The sequence below is a fragment of the Echinops telfairi genome, unplaced genomic scaffold (assembly GCF_000313985.2).
Source record: "Echinops telfairi isolate 266 unplaced genomic scaffold, ASM31398v2 ScPeMD7_7469;HRSCAF=8507_1, whole genome shotgun sequence".
Lineage (NCBI taxonomy): Eukaryota > Metazoa > Chordata > Mammalia > Afrosoricida > Tenrecidae > Echinops > Echinops telfairi.
In genome coordinates this window covers 31,222,014-31,239,623 of record NW_022111373.1, presented here as the reverse complement: position 1 = coordinate 31,239,623, position 17,610 = coordinate 31,222,014, and the positions used below count along the sequence as shown (strand labels likewise).

The 17,610-nt window shown below is 36.7% G+C and overlaps 1 protein-coding gene across 1 annotated transcript in view; it reads left to right on the top strand.

Moving 5' to 3' along the window:
• The window catches only part of DCP2 (decapping mRNA 2), a 61,616-nt gene that overhangs the window by 33,983 nt on the left and 10,023 nt on the right, over positions 1-17,610 (top strand). Inside the window, exons 5-10 of the mRNA XM_004706579.2 lie at positions 7,359-7,511; positions 7,636-7,748; positions 7,893-8,000; positions 10,730-10,865; positions 14,524-14,634; positions 16,713-16,764. Coding sequence (XP_004706636.1) covers positions 7,359-7,511; positions 7,636-7,748; positions 7,893-8,000; positions 10,730-10,865; positions 14,524-14,634; positions 16,713-16,764 — 673 coding nt within the window. The remainder of the gene's footprint in view (positions 1-7,358; positions 7,512-7,635; positions 7,749-7,892; positions 8,001-10,729; positions 10,866-14,523; positions 14,635-16,712; positions 16,765-17,610) is intronic.

Below are 17,610 nucleotides of genomic sequence, written 5' to 3'. Positions count from 1 at the left end.
CTAGCCAGACTTGCAAGGTAGAATTCAGATCATGATAGTGGGGGCGGGGGGAGGAAGCATTTAGGAACTAGAGGAAAGTTGTATTTTTCATCGTTGCTACATCTCAAGGGGCCTTATTTTTAGGGAGGTCCCAGCCGTCTATTTTATTTTCTGCTGTTGTGTGTTTTTCATTTTCTTTGCTAATATATTTGAACCATGTAATACGGCTCTTAAGTTTCTGCATTATTCTTTCTTTGATGTTTGTAGTTCTAGGGTTTGCATTTAGATCTTTAATCCATCTTGAGTTCATTTTTATATATGGAATGATGTATGACTCTTGTTTCATTCATCTGCAATGTAAATCCAAAGAGACTCTTGGACCATTTACTGTATTTCAGCTCTTTGTCACAGAGTTGTCTGTAAGTAGGTGAATACATTTCTGGGTTCTCTTTTTCTATTCTGTTGGTGTATCTATCATAATATTAGTACCTAGGGTATTTTTACTACCATAGCTATGTAGGTTTTGAGGTCAGGATGTGAGAAGCCTCCTCTGTTTTACTTAAGCAGTGCTTTACTTATTCTGCGCCTCTTTCCATAAAGTTGATGCTTAGTTTTTCCATTTCTTTACATAAAGTTGGTGATTAGTTTTTCCATTTCTTTACATAAAGTTGGTGATTAGTTTTTCCATTTCTTTATAAAGAATGGTGCTGAGATCTGGATTGGGATTGCAATATATTTACAAAGGGGCACTCAAAAAACTCCAGAATTGTGCTGGGTGGAATAGAGCTTTTGGTGAGCATCAAGCAACTTGCTCTGAGTTAGCACACTCAGTGGCATCATCTGGGAAGGTTCTCTGTTACAGTAAATTTTTTCGTAAAAGCAGTTTTGCTTGAACCTCCTTTGTTACGATGGCCGATTTAAGAACAGCATGGACTGTGAGATTGTGTTTCCTCTTGGGGAAAAAGGCCACAGAAACTGTTTTGATGTTGAACACAGCTAACAAGGACGCAGTGCTATGGGAAAAGCTCCAGTGCACAGTGGCTTTCTCGTTTCAAAAAAGGTGAAATGTCGATGTCAAACCTAGTTCTGGATGTCCGTCAATTGCCCAGGTCAGACTGTTAATCAAGCTTTCTATTTAGTGGTTCTGAAAAGATTGCTTAATAGTGTGCAACAGAAAGGCCTCATTTGTGGGAGACAAGGGACTGGTTTTGTCACCACCACAAGTGTGACTTATTTTTGTTTCTGTGAATGAAGAGGAACATGAAAGTACAGTGATTTGAGGACATAGAAGAGGTGAAGAAAAAAAACAAGGGAGGTGCTGTGAGCCATTCAAACAAATAAGGTTGAAAAATGTTTCCAAGAATGAAATCTCAGATTTGACAAATATATTAACTGTAATGGAGAGTACTTTGAAGGTGATAAAGTTGTTTTGCTGAAAAACAAAACAAAACAAAACAAAAACAGCTTGTGGGGTGGGAGAGGGGTTCCCATTTTTTTGGAGGGGGGCACTCATATAAATTGCTTTGGGTAGTATGTTCATAATGTTATTGAGTCTTCGTATCTGTGAATATGGATTCCCCTTCTGTGGGTCTGTTGATTTCTTATAGTAGTGTATTGTAGTTTACTTTGTATGAGTCATTTTTCCTCTGGTGAGGTTTATTCCTAAGTATTGCATAGTTTGCATGACTATTACAAATGATAATGTTTGCTTGATTTCCTTTTCAGAGATCTCTTCATCAGTGTACAGGAATCTGATTGATTTTTGTATGTTGATCTTGTGCCCTGCCACATTGCAGGATCTTACAAATAATTTCCAACAATTTTTTTTGTATTTTAGTGTTTTCTACAGATAGAATCATAATATATGAAGATAGAGTTTTGCTTTTCTGCCAACGTGGATGCCTTCTATTTATTTTTGTTGTCTAATATCTCTGGTTATAGATCTTATTTTCTTGTTTTAGTTTTTCTTTGAAGGTAGTTCCAACATTCTTGTAGTACTTTGATAATAAAATATCTTGGTTTCAAAAATTTGTTTTTAATCTAAATAACATTCTTTTAAGTGATAAAGGAACTTTGTATAAAAGACTTGTCCTAAGTTTTTATGGATTTTGTTTTTAACTCTTTTGACTCTCCCCCCCCCCCCTTGTTTTAAAAGTTTTCTTTGTCAAAAAAAAGAAAAAAGGATTTTGGAACTCAGGTGAAGTATTGCTGTTTTTGAGTGATGAAGTATTTTAACTGGCTTTCCTAGAACTGTAATATCTTTTTTTGCCACCTGGTGGTACCACAGCATAATGGAAACAAAACTGCTTTAGACTGGGCATGCAACTAGTACTCTGGCATAGTTAAAAAAAAAAAATTGCTGTTTCATTCTTTTATACTAATATCTTATTGTTTTCAATTTTGACTTGTGTTGACATATAAAGAGATATTCTGTCCTAAATATTTAGCTGCTGATGAGACTTAGAGACTGATGTATGAGTACTTCTCATACGTTTAAGTTATGGAGTTTTATCCTGTTTTTCTTATTTAAAGCTGTTAACATTCCTATTTGGCTTATTATTGCATCTCTACAGTTACATAATGTTTTCATTTCATTATATATGCTAATCCAGAGGTGTTTTTGTAATACATACTCTAGCTGAATTTGACTCATCCTTTGTGTGTGGGCTGTGCTAAAAGAAGTGGCAAAGCAAGCTTATCTGGGAGAAGGTGTAGGACCACTCTAATTAGTCATCCCCAGTCTTTTTGACCCTTTGTTTCACCTGTATTAATTTGATTGCTTAACATCGATTTTACTCAGTGAAGGACATTTTGGACAATTTGGTATAAAATATTATCTAGCTGTTGTTGAAAGCATGTTGTATTAGTCTGGGTGGACTAGAGAAACAAATTCATAGGCACTCCTATGTGTATAAGAAAGAGCTTTATATACAAGAGCAGTTGAATATTGAGAAAATATCCCATCCCGGGCCAAGCCTGTAAGTCCAATGTTAGCCCATATGTTCCACACCAATCTATAAAGTCCTCCTCAAACTAACAAAACACATGCAATGACCCCGAGTGCAGGACAATCACAGGCCAGTGGGTAGAAAGTCTTTGGATCCAGTGGTGTTGCAAGCATCTCAGCACTGGCAGGGGTCTCCACGTAGCTTCTGGGATAGGTCCCAGGCACAGGGTCTATCAGCGTAGAGCCATGTATTTTGTCAGTAGAGCATCTCTCAGGGAGTGAGTAGACAGAAGAGTGTTCCCTGCCTCCAAGGAGGAAAACCAGGAGTTCCTAGAATCCTCAGGAGAAGGCCATGCCCACACAGAGGGTTCATTGGCTATGACCTGATTGACAGACTAGACTCTACCCTTCACTATTCATCCTCTCAAGTCCCAAATTGACACCCGTTTATGTAACTAGCACACATGTGTTAGGACAACCTTTTAAAATTGTCATTAAAATGTTATCGAATCATTTTGTAGTGATTTTGCCATTGAAACACCAGCTTGGCAGTTTACTCATGAGATTAAAATTTCTTATTATTCCTTATTAGTTAGCCAAACAGTATATTTTGTAGGAATGATGCTGACTGATAGACCCTTACAAAACTTAATAGAATGTGGACATAGGAACTATTGGTCAATTCAATCTACTTTCCTATAGGCATTTGGACATAGATAATAGGCAAAAGACTTTATTTTTTGTCTGTATTAGTACTCTTTGAATAAACATTTAAAAAATCTTATGTGGGAAATATCATCTGAGATCATATTTAAAGTTAATGTTGTTCCATATGACAGGCTAATTAACTATATTATAGGAATAGATGTGGTTCACATAGACGTGGAAATGAAATTTTTGTCCTTGGTGCTTGCACAGATAAGTGAGTTGGTAAGACTTTCCTGGTAATTATTTAACGAGAGTGGAAAAGTAAATGTAGAGGCTGGTGTATCTCTTTTATTTTTAGAATTGAGAGGTTATATCTGTTGCTTTTAATCCCATTTGTTCTAAGCTTGGCTATAGGGTGATAGGGTCTCCCTGTCGTAGTGTTATTTGCTCTCTTCCTTCTGCCTGATATTGTACTACTTCCTCCTGTATAATTCTTTAGCTATGGCCTTTCTCAGCTATTTATCTGGACTCTCCTTTCTTCTTTAGATGAAAAACTATTTACTATGTTTCAAGTCCTAGTTGGAGTTGTAACTAGCAGAATAGGAAAAAAGTCTGTGAACCCCTAAGGTGCTATATCTCAACTCGCAACACCTCTGCCTCAAGCTGTGTTAGACGCTTCATAGAACCTACCTACCAGTTAGTAAACAGATAAGCACATTGCTGTTACAAAAAAGTTTCAAGTGGTTTGTAGAAATCTTCTATTGTCTTTTAATTCCAATTTTTTTCATGAACTTCTGAAAGCCCTCTTATATTACTGAAAGGACTTGTCTGCAGCTATCCACTTATTACAAGGACATGTTTAAACACAGTTAGTTTGGAATAACCTTGTGCTTATATGTATGGACTGGAACCTCACAGTTTTCTTATGCATTGCATTTTTTCCTATATTTTGGTTATTATGAATATAGTTGTGAATGTTCTTGTTCATGTCTGTTGTAGGAAATAAGCCCTGGTTCTCTAGAAGTATAATTCGGTATCATAGATAACCTGTATATCTGTGAACAGCTTCCCAAGTAGTACCAATTCATATTCCCACCCGCAGTGCATGAGAGTGCTAGTTGTGCCCTATCCTAGGTTACTCGTGGAATTAATCAATTTATAAAACTTTCAACATCTGGTAGGAGTATGAAATAGCTCATTGTAATTTTAGTTGACATTTTATTGAAATCTGATGATGTTGAGCTACTTATCACTATTTAACATTAGAAAATTATTTGAGTACTAGGTCACATGCTTCTTATGTTTTTAAAGATCAGATTACTTACTGATATACGGGAATTTAACGCATTCTGGATATAACTTTTTTTTTTGTGAATGCCTACTTTTGATTCCCTTAATGGTATCTTAATAAAGAGAAGCAAGTTCATATATCATTTATATATGAACATTTAAGTAAGCCACTTCTAAGGATTTCATTTATGAATCTGTAATAACCCATCAAGATTTGTTTGTTTTTATCAAAAACATTTTTAAGATCTGTCTCCAACAGTGGGGTTAAAAAGAAGGCTTGGTTTGAAAAGAAGGAATCCACAGTATCTGAACATAAGATTTTTGCTGTAATGGGAAAGCTTAGACAGATAATATGCATGAGTCATTAAACATAATTAATGATTTCATTACATATTCTATTGTGTGGTGTATAGGTTATGAATTGGGCTGCTAACTGCAAGGTTAGGAGTTTGAAACCACCAGCTGACCCTTGGGAGGAAGATGGGACTTTCAATAATCTTGTACCGAGTTTATAGTTTTGGAAACTCACAAGGGCAATTCTACCCTCTCTTCTAGGGTTTGCTATGAGTTGACAGTGACTCGATGTATGTGAGTTTGTAGTGCATAGGGTCTTAAAGCAGGCATTTAAGGCACAGTGATTGGAGAGGGAAGTCAGGAGGATGAGGAGGATATGAAATGTGTGACTAATTGCCTCCATGTATAAACTACCTCCTTTGCCATGGCACCAGAACAAGGCAGTGCCAGGCTATCGTTACTGAACATTTTAATCAAAGACTCCATAGAAGAATCCTGATCAGTAGGGGGAAATACAGAACTTCAAATTCTCATGGACTCTAGAAATCCCGAAGGCATGAAGGTTGGATGAACCAAAATTACTGCCTCGAAATAATCTGTAAGCCTTAAGCTGAAAATGTCCCCCGAAGTCATCATAAAAACAAACAATAGTTTATTTTAACTTGTAAAAAATGTTTGCTTTGAGTATTGTGCCCTCTTAAGAACTATATAGGATCTGTACTCTATTTGAAATGAACCCTGGTGTCATGGTAGGGAAAGTGTTAGAGTGCTAACTATAAGTTATACCCTCTGTGGTTCAAACCCTCTAGTTCATCTGTGGGAGAAAGTTAAGGCTATCTGTTCCCCTAAAGATTTATAGGGTATGAAACTTTTATATAAGGTTGCTATGAGTCAGAATCACCTCATTGGCATTGGGTGGGCTGCTTAACTGAAAGATTGGTGGTTGGATCCACCAGCCACTCTGTGGGAGAAAGTTCAGATAGTGTGATTCTGCGAAGATTTACAGCCTTGGAAAATATGTAGCAGTTCATTATCCTATAGGGTTGCTCTGAGTTGGAATTGACTCAATGGCCTGAGTATATTGGATCAAATAGGTAATAGCAGCTGGAAAGATTGCAGTGAATTTATGTTAATTGGAAGGAACATATCAGAAAATGAGGGTGAGAATAGTTGCACAGCTCAGTGTCCCGAGTGGTGCATTTAAAACCAGTTGAATTAGTGTGTGTTTGGCTCTGTATTTATGCTCCACAGCAACAACAATGAAAAGTTACTATAAGGAAAATTTTAAGGCTTGGAAGATACAGATTGCTTTTACTTTTAAATAGAAGCCCAGTATGTTAATCAGATTAAGTGTGGCTTTTCTATTTAAAAGTCCCCATTTTTTGTAAACCTTTCCTCTTCCTCAAGGCATTATGTGTAGTGGATTATGCATTGGGCTGCTAATTGCAAGGTCAGTAGTTCAATCCTACTACTAGTTGCTGTGATGGGTCCCATAAAGATTTACAGCCTCAAACCCACAGGGGCGGTTCTGCTCTATCTTATCGGGTCACTAGAAGTCCGAATCGACTGGATACCTGTGAATTTCTTTGTTTGGTTTCTTTTCCTCACACAACTCCCCTCCCCCAGTGAAGTACTGCAAAGGGAGGGTCGTTATAGAAGCATTCTTCCAGTCAGTAGGCATTATTTCTTTGGTACAACTCTTCTGCCTCCCCCATACACATATACACAAATTTGGTTATAGCTGTACTTTTAGAATCTATCCATTTAAGTACATAATACTTTAATCCAGTTTTCACAGGGGTAAAAAATAGTTGTATATGTGCAGAATGTTTTTTAGTTTATAGCTTAGTATATATATCTATATATATATTTTTTTCATTCGTGGACTTTTAAGTAAATTCATATGTCTCCAGTGATGTACTTTCTAGAGATTGAGAACCACTGCTTATTCCAACACCTGCTTTTGTTTAATAGATGATAAAACTAAGGCTTTTCATCGGTAGGTAACAGAACAGTTTTTCATTGTCAGACAGGTAATGACAGAGCCAGAACTAGAACCTGAAATCCTCTGACTCCCTCCCTGTCTAGTGTTTTCACACCTGGACATTTCAACATTTTTGGCTTCAAAATAAAGTTTAATAGGAGGTTAAACAGTTGCAATCAAACTTTTGAATCCAAATTCCAAATTTGTTATTTCCAGGTTTTTGAAGAAACTGGTTTTGATATCAAAGACTATATTTGCAAGGATGATTACATTGAACTTCGAATCAATGATCAGCTTGCTCGTTTATACATTATTCCAGGAGTTCCAAAGGACACAAAATTCAACCCGAAAACTAGAAGAGAAATTCGGGTATGTAACAATGAAAAAAGTATTTGCAACTTTGTTGGACAGTATCCCAAGGGGATGACATAGGAAATTGTTTTTGAAATGCCTTAATAATAATTAAGTCAAAGATTTTTCCTTTATATTTCAGAACATTGAGTGGTTCTCCATTGAGAAATTACCCTGTCATAGAAATGATATGACTCCAAAATCCAAACTTGGTTTGGCACCTAACAAATTTTTTATGGCCATTCCATTTATCAGGTATGTTCATATCTATATCCATCTGTCCATCATTCATCCGTCCGTCCATCCATCTAGATGTTTTTAATTTAAAACTAATCCTGATTTTGGTAATTATTCTCTTTGTAAAGTCAAGCTGAAAAAGTGAATTATTAATGTTTCCAGACCATTAAGAGACTGGCTTTCTCGAAGATTTGGAGATTCTTCAGACAGTGACAATGGATTTTCCTCAGCTGGCAGCACACCAGCAAAGCCCACTGTGGAAAAATTAAGGTAAAATATTTATAGAACCTTGACTTTCTGATAGTTTTTAACCCTACAGTAGCATTTTGTTTCTAAAGTTTACAGAAATACAGAATTTCTTTGTATCGGTAGTAACTATTTAGTTGCTGGCTAATAGAACATAGAATTGTTTTTGTGTGTGTCTCTCCGCTGTCCTTTAACCAGAATTTAGATGAGATGGAAAAGGTTAGTGAAGTGGAAGACAGGGGCTTCAGACATATTTAAGAATAGTATTTTCAAGAGACTGCACATATCTTAGAGGATATATATAGAACACTAGAAAAAAAGAGAGCTAATTGTGGGTAAATGGATATGCTTTAATTTTATTTTCTATCTCTTCTCATATTCTATTTGAGAGGTAATTGAGTTTCTCTGAAGGAGTGATGTGGATATACTGAGGTATGATTTTGACTACAGATGAGTACTAATGTAAAATTGTTAAAGTAAAAATGATGGAGCTGTGAAGATTTGGGGTTGTTTTGGTTTTAATTTACTTTCTTTAGCATAAAGTGTGCACTATGTGGTTAATGACTGTGAAGTTGGTCCCTAACACACAGATCCCCTGTGCACAATGAAAGGAAACATTGCTTAGTCCTGCATAGCTCCAGGATTAGTTTGTATTGGACCATTTTATCCGTAGGGCTTTCATTGACTGATTTTGGGGAGTAAAATGGCGAGCCTCTCTTCTTAGTTTTTCTTAGTCCTAAAAGTTCCACTGAAACCTACTCAGCATCCTGGCAGCATGCAAGTCTTTACTGATGGGATGACTAAGCATGAGATGCATTGGCTGAGTAGACCTAAGTCTCTTGAACAGACTGAGCACAATTGTGCTACTGGGCCACTCTTGCCCTGTGGGTGCTTTATAAAGAGTAACTATTATATGGGTGTGAACTGCAAAGCACATTTTCTTTATTACGACCTACTGTATCCAAATCACAGTTACAGAGTAGACTGAGGAAATAACTACATTAAATAAGAATATGTTATTGTAATAAGCTTTCTTGAACTTGGCTGTAGTAATGTTAGCAAAGAGTTAATTTTTTGTTTTCTCTCATTTGGATGTCTGTTTTTATCTTGATGTTTCAAATTTCAGTTTACTGGAGTAAGCCACATCCACAATCAATCCTTGTTAAATAGGTAGCATTCCATTTTAGTCAGGTATTATGAAGACCGGATTTTCAGTTAAATGCCTCTCTGAATCTTTTATTATAATTACCAAATTGTACACTACTAAACTTAAGTGAAGGCGCTCTGGTGGCATTATATGCTGGGCTGCTAAATGCAGAGTCAGCAGTTAGAATCTACTAACTGCTCTTCCCGAGAAAGATGAGGCTTTCTGCACCTGTAAAGATACACAGTCTTGGAAACCCAGGGACAGTTTGATGCTGCCCTATGGGTTGGCATGAGTCACAACTGACTTGATGGCAATGTGTTTGGTTAGTTTGGAAACATAAGTCAAGCAATGTAGAAAAGGTTAGGGAGATAAAAATATAGCCAAGATTAAAAAGAAATTATGGCCACTGCTGTAAAGTTATAAGGTAGTGATACAGTATTTGGAGAAATAAATGGAGTGTTTATGTTTTGGAGAGTAGAATAAAGAGATACTAAAGCAGCCTCCTGAACCAAGTCTTCACTTTCTTATGTAGGATGGTGGGGTTTTTTGTTTTTCTGATGTTTGTGATGGTGTGTTGGAAGCAATGTCTGAATTTAATCTAAAGAAAAGGTAATTAATTTTATTTTCTCAATGTGAAAGGGGAAGAAATTATACTGAAATAGTCTTTTTAGAATCTGATCCTTGGGATCATTTACCTGTATCACTTACTTGTCAATGTAGCAAGAGTCTGGGCTCTGCTTACATGTAAGTAGTACTATATAATGAGAGTTCTTACCCTAAATAATGCATAAGCACAACCTTTTAGGTTCTGTTTTGCATGAGTCTTTTAGACCAGGTCTTTATTCAATTGTTTTATCCCATTGTCTTGGATTTCTAATTTTTTGCTTTAGACTATCACGTCATTTCCAAATCCTCTTTAAGAATGGATGTGATCCATAACTGACCTATGTAGGATCAAATCCCATGCTTCAAGCGTCATAGTAAGAATGTGGTGTCTGTTCCATTAAGAAGGAAAATCCATCCATCTACATTTATTTGTGTCAACTAACTTAAAAAAAAATTTACCTCCTTTAGATTTAAAGCATGTAATCACTTTTAAGGAAGAATAAAAGTAGTCAGTCATTACCATCAAATTGATGCTGACTTATAGAAACCCTATGGGATAGGGTATGCTCCTGTGAGTTTGCAAGACTGTAACGGAGTAGAAAGCCCTGTCTTTCTCCCAAGGAGTGACTGGTGGTTTCAAACTGCTGGCCTTTTAGTTAGCAGCCCACGGAGTAACCAGGAAGAAGTAGTATGAATAATTTGGAAAAAGCCAATAGGAATTAAAAAAATAATGTTATTAATTCATTCAACAAACTTTTGATTACCAGACTTTCAGTGTTTGGCTCTGTTGTCCACAGGCTAGCTACGAGCCATAACTGCACCTAACACAGCACCAGGCTCTCTTTGGGGTGTGAGTGATTAAGTAACAGGCAAAGTATTCCATTATAAGAGGATAGACAGTAAACATGCAAGTAAAATACATAGTACCTTTGATAAGCTATCAAGATATTAAAAGAACTATTGGTGAAATTTTTCTTGATCTTGTTTTATCTTGGTTTAGCCGAACCAAATTCCGCCATAGCCAGCAGTTATTCCCTGAAGGCTCTCCTGGTGACCAGTGGATAAAGCACAGGCAACCACTGCAACAGAAGCCATATAATAATCACTCTGAAATGTCTGACCTCTTAAAATCAAAGGTGAGTAACATAATTTTAAAAATTCAGACCATGAGATCCTTTGGCAGATGAATTGAGAAATTTCCTTATTGTTTTCCCCCCACCCCTTATTTTTAACTATATAAGCAAATTAATAGTTTACAGAGTTTTGAATTGTTCAGTAAAGACTTTTGTGTTTCTCACTTGTGGTTTGAAGCAGGGCTGAGATTCTTTAACCTTGTAGTTTTCATATAAATCCAGGGTAAAGAACAATAGAAGTTAACATCTGACTTTGATGTAAATGTGGCTGATGGAGAATACACTTAAGAAACAAACAAAAATCACGAGGAAAATATCTTCCAAATTAAGTTCTGTTGGTTTTTGTTATGAAAATAAAGTGTATTATAAACTTTAATTTTCTTTTTGCTTTTCGCAGTGTACTTTTTTCCTTCCACAAAGACATTTTTATTTTCGAAACAACCACAATATTATCATCCAATATATAGTCAATAATTGAAGTTCTTAGTTTCCAGAATGTCATTTTGAGTCAGAGTTAAAGCCTTGTATTTGGTTGTCATGCTTCCTTAGTAGGCTAGACTTCAGTCTAGAGCAGTCTCTGTGCTTTCTTATTGAATCTTTGAAGTGCCCAGGCCAGCTATCCTGCAAACCACTCCAGAGATTGTCATGACTGTTTGCCAGGTTTTTGTTTTCTGTATGTTTGAAGTGTAATCCATATTGGAGGTTGTAGTCTTTACTCTTCAGTTTGGATGCTAGACGTCCAGATTTATGGCAATGGCTGTAGGCGAGGGAAGGCTTTGTCTCTGTCACCTCTTACAGAAGATCTTTGTTATCAATCTTCCCCTGGGTTTAGTGCATGGACCCTGGATCCAAAGGATATTCTCCACTCACAGCTCTCCTGTCTTGGTAGTAGTTCTTGGTCTCTGCTCAGTTATTTAGTCATTTTTGTATTTCAAAAGTGATTAACACAAGAGACTACATAATTCTGATAATTGCATCTTGCCTCATTAACTGCCACTAATTCAGCCTTATTAACATCACAGAAGAAGTCCTAGTGATATAGTTAGGCTTCTAATCTCAATGTCAGCAGTTCGAAACCACCAGTGGCTCCATGAGAGAAAGAGGAGACGTTCTACTCCTGTAAGGATTTATAGTCTTGGAAACACACAATGGCAGTTCTGTTTTGTTCTATAAGGTTTTTTATTGTTTGTTTTTTGTTTTCAGTCATTTTATTGGAGGTTCGTACAACTCTTAGCACAATCCATACATCCGGCCATTGTGTCAAGCACATTTGTACATTTGTTTCCCTCATCATTCTCAAAACATTTGCTTTCTACTTGAGCCCTTGGTGTTAGCTCCTCATTTTCCCCCTTTCCTTCCTCCCCCTTGATAATTTATAAATTTTTATTATTTTATCATGTCTTACACTGTCCAATGTCTCCGTTTACCCATTTTTCTGTTGTCCCCCAGGGAGGGGGTTATATGTAGATCCTTGTGATCCGTTCCCCCTTTCTACCCTACCTTCCCTCCACCCTCCCAGTATCGCCACTCTCACCACTGGTCCTGAGGGTTTCATCTGCCCTGGATTCCCTGTGTTTCCAGTTTCTATCAGTAAGTGTACATCCTCTGGTTTAGCCAAATTCGTAAGGTAGAATTGGGATCATGATAGTGGGGGTTGGGGGTGGCAGGGGGGAAAGCATTAAAGAACTAGAGGAAAGTTGCATGTTTCATTGTTGCTCCATTGCACCCTGACTGGCTCGTATCCTCCCTGCGATCCTTCAGTAAGGGGGTGTCCAGTTGCCTACAGATGGGCTTTGGGTCCCACTCCCCACTCCCTCTCATTCATAGTGATATGATTTTTTGTTCTTTGATGCCTGATACCTGATCCCATCTACACCTCATGATCATACAGGCTGGTGTGCTTCTTCCATGTGGACTTTGTTGCTTCGGAGCTAGATGGCCACTTTATCTTCAAGCCTTTAAGACCCCAGATGCTATATCTCTTGATGGCCGGGCACCATCAGCTATCTTCACAACATTTGCTTATATACCCGCTTTGTCTTCAGTGATCATGTCAGGAAGGTGAGCATCATGCAGTGCCAGTTTAATAAAACAAACTGTTCTTGCATTGAGGGAGTACGTGAGTGGAGGCCCAATGTCCATCTGCTACCTTAATACTAAACCTATAAAAATATGTAGATAGATCAATTTCCCCATTGTCATATATAAATATATTTACATATTTACATATGTACATGCCTGTACTTATACCTCTATAAATGCCCTTTGCTTCCTAGTTCTTTCCTTCTTTCCTTTTACTTTCCTCTTGTCTCACTATGATGCTCGGCCTTCATTTGGGTTTCAGTAATTCCTCTTGGTTACATTGCCCTTGATCAACCCCTACCAGGCCTTCTACACCCTCCTCGCCACCAATTTTGGATCACTTGTTATTCCCTTGTCCCTGGGTTTAACACCCAGTTCCTTTGCCCTGCCTCTCCCTCTTCCATATCCCCCCAGAACTGTTGGTCCCATTGTTTTCTCCTCCAGATTGTTTATCCAGCCTGTTTTATATAGATAGACCTGCAGAGATAATAATAAGCACAAAAACAAGACAGAGTAAAATAAATCAACAAAAGAAAACAAAACAACAAAAACACCAACAATAAAAGAAAAGTCCGTGAATAGTTTAGGTCTGTTTATTGACCTTTAGGAGTGTTTTCTGGTTGAGTCTGATGGGGTGGCACACCTTGACCCTAAAGTCTATTTTTGGTATTCCCAGGGGATTTTCTTGCTCTGCTCCCCTTGCTGTTCTGTTGCACGCCCTCAGTGTTTTGCCTCGGCATGGTGGGGTCATATCGGGTGCAATTCCCAGTCTCCAGTGTCCCACGTAGGGCTATGGGTCAGTTAGGGATGTCTGGTCTCGTAGTGGGGCTGGCCATCGAGTCCTCTGTGCATTGGCTGCTCTGTGCGGGGATATCGTCCTCAAGGCTTGGTGGGCCAGGATGTGCTCCACTCTCTTCCTCCCCCTTCATTTGCTCCTGTGTGCTCTGATCAGACATGTCCCTCTCCCTGCACTGTAGCTTTAGTGCTGTCCTCTGAAGTAAATTCTGGGGTGAGGGGCGACTGTCCTAGTAGTTGGGGTTGGGGCCAGCCTCTCAGACCTCTCTACCTTAGGGTTTTTATGAGTTGGAATCAACTCTTTATGTCATTGAGTTTGATTTTTTCTTGTTTAGTTTTAACATTATTGAGATTATGATCTATATTACATTGGATAAGTTAACACAGAAGAAACCCTGGTGGTGTAGTGGTTATGCATTAGGCTGCTAACCACCAGGTTAGTAGTTCAAAGCAACCAGCCACTTTGCGGGTGAAAGATGAGGCTCTCTATTCCTGTAAAGAGTTACAGTCTTGGAAACCCATAGGAGCTTTCTACCCTGCCCTATAGTGTCACTGTTGAGTCTTAATCGATTTGATGACAGTGAAAAATTGACGCAATTGGGAGGGTGGGGGAGCACTATTCAATCCATTGTATAAGGAAAAATATTGATGTGGTGTGGTTCCTTTGTGTATTAAGAAGATTTTTGTGAGCTTTGTTAAATTCTGATTCAACCAGCTAAACATATCCATAGAGTTATATTCTTTTGAGTTATATATTATATACTTTATTTTATTTCCAAAATAGAATCAAAACATGAGGGGAAATGGCAGAAAACAGTATCAAGATACGCCTAATCAGAAGAAAAGAACAAATGGGGTCCACAGTCAGCCTGCGAAGCAGCAGAATTCCTTGATGGTAAGATCTCAGGCTCCCATGCAAAGTGGGAATTCAGACTTCTTAAGATGGAGCAAGAGCCATGTAATGTTATTTGCTTTGCTCTAATTTTAAGTAATATACTGATAAGATTTTGTGCCACTAAATTACAGTATTACTTGCGTGCACTAAATTTTCTTTGGCCACTTTTCATTATGAATTTAACATTGGTTCAATCATATATATGATCTTTGCTTTTTTTGGTTGGTATTTGTATGTGTTTCAATAATGTGAAAAGAACTGTGATCACTCATTTTAAGAGTAATTTCTTTACTATGTTTTATGTTCTAAGTTATCTTTATTTTAATGACGTGTGACCCATTTGAGAGAAAGTCATGGTGTATTTTCTTAAAGTTTATAGAATATTCAAAATTCAAAAAGAAATAAAAACAATCCTAGGTAGTGACTAAAAAGATAGATAACATTTTTGAGACTTTTCATTTCACTTTTGGTACCAATTTCTTTATTTTGTGCTTCAGAAAGCAATTCACAGATGATAACTGATGGTGTTTCCACCTAGCATTTTCCAACTTCTGTTATTTGTTGAATTTTCTTATTGTAGTTTCACAGTTTTTCATTCTTAGTAAGTGTAATTTCAAATTTTTAGCAAAAAGATTTTATATAAATTCTCAGAGGACTGTTTACTTTTAACTGAGGGTTTAACGTTTCTACCATGACACATATTAAAGATCAGGCTATCAAACTACATGACAAAACAGAGCGGACACAAAAGATTATTTAAAGACTTAATAAAGTTCAATGTGTATTTCTAGCAAAAACTGACAGAAATATACTACTATATATTATTTAATAATAATACTATATAATAGTGATAACAATAACTACTATATAATAATAATGATAGCATTGTTAAAATGTTAATTTTTCTGAAATAAATTTAATAACAACCAAAATTCTATAGATTTTTGGGGAAACTTCATATATGTTCCTCAAGTTCATTTAGAGAAATGTGAACCAGCTTTTAAACACAAAGTTAATGACCAAATTGTAAGGGAATAAATAAAAATGATTAAACATGAAAAAACCTTAAACCATATGTGTAATTAAAAAGTGTAAATTACAGCTGGATATAATTTTGTTCCATCATATTGGCAAAAAAGGAAAGATTGATGATAACTGTTTTGCTGTGTGTGTAATGGGAACAAGTAAAGCCTGCTAATTGATAATTTTCTTAAAAAGCAGTTTGTCTCACAAGCAGGAAAAATATGTACCTAGTTTCCCTTGAAGGTGAATTTCAAGGTATATTATTTCCTTTTTTTTTTTTTTAAGTCATTTTATTCAGGGGCTCATACAACTCATCACAATCCATACACACATCAATTGTGTAAAGAGCATTTGTACATTCATTGCCCTCATCATTCTCAAAACATTTGCTCTCCACTTAAGCCCCCGGGATTAGGTCTTCATTTTTCCCCTCCCTCCCCGCTCCCTGCTCCCTCATGAGCCCTTGATAGTTTATAAATTGTTATTTTGTCATATCTTGCCCTGTCCGACGTCTCCCTTTACCCACTTTTCGGTTGTCCGTCATATTATTTCTTTAAGTTATATTACAGCCTATTTCTTCTTCTTTATTTTTATTTCTTCTTTATAATAGTGAAAAAAGTGTAAATAACGAAGTCTAAGATGCTACTATAAACCATATAATAAATCTATGTAATAGATTGACCTGATATTTATTCAAAAGGAAATATTGTTACCATATATTTAAACAATTGGTTTCATGTATGTATCATTTTATTAAGTTATCCAACTACAACAAAAAATGACTTCGTAGTAAAAAAGTGTGTAAGTTATACATAGTCTGTTAACAGCCACCTGTTGGTTGATAGATTTAATTTTGTTTTTTCTACACTGTTAATGTTATGAACTATAAAATGGTTTTAGGAATACATAGATAAAAATACAGTAAAGGTATCAATGAGAAAATGAAGAGCATGATTATAATTCATTAGGTTTCTTCAGAATTTTGATACTATATAATAAGTAAAGTAACTGAAGATACTGTAATTTGTATGTGGCTGTGTTTTGTTTTTTAATAGAAATGTGAAAAAAAACTTCACCCACGAAAGCTTCAGGATAATTTTGAAACAGGCAAGTTAATTTTCTGTCACTTAAAAATTTCTTGTGCAATTTGATTTATATAGACCTACCTGAGATTTTAGGTATAGAAGCACATAAACTGCAAAGAGACCATATATGTGGTCAATTTCTCTTAATATGAAATTCACAAAAGAAATATATGATCAAATTATTTGATCATTTGAAATATCAAATAAAATTATGTGTCCTTCTTCCATAACACTTCTTTGTGACTATCAAATCTTAGTATTGGGTGTGATCATTGTAAGTAGGTAGATAATTGCTTAGGTACTAAAGGGAGAGTAGAACAAACATACTTGCAAAGGAAGAATTGACTTTAAAGAAGCAATGACTTTCTCTTTGGAGGTAAGATGGCCAGCTTTTTAAGGTGGTACTGTGCAGTCACTGCCGTCGAATTGATTCCAACTCATCACAACCCCATGGGACAGAGTGGAACTCTGCCCTTTTGGTTTTCTGAGACTAAATATTTATAAGAGTAGAAAGCCTCATCCTTTTTTTTTTATCCTCATCATTCTCAAAACATTGCTCTCCACATAAGCTCCTGGCATCAGCTCCTCATTTTTCCCCTCCCTCCCTGCACCCCTCTCCCTCATGAACTCTTGATAATTTATACATTATTATTTTGTCATATCTTGCACTCTCCGACGTCTCCCTTCACCCACTTTTCTGTTGTCCGTCTCCCAGGGAGGAGGTTATATATAGATCCTTGTAATTGGTTTCCACTTTCCACTCCACCTTCCCTCTGCCCTCCCAGTATAGCCACTCTCACTACTGGTCCTGAAAGTATCTGCCCTGGATTCCCTGTGTTTCTAGTTCCTATCTGTACCAGTGTACATC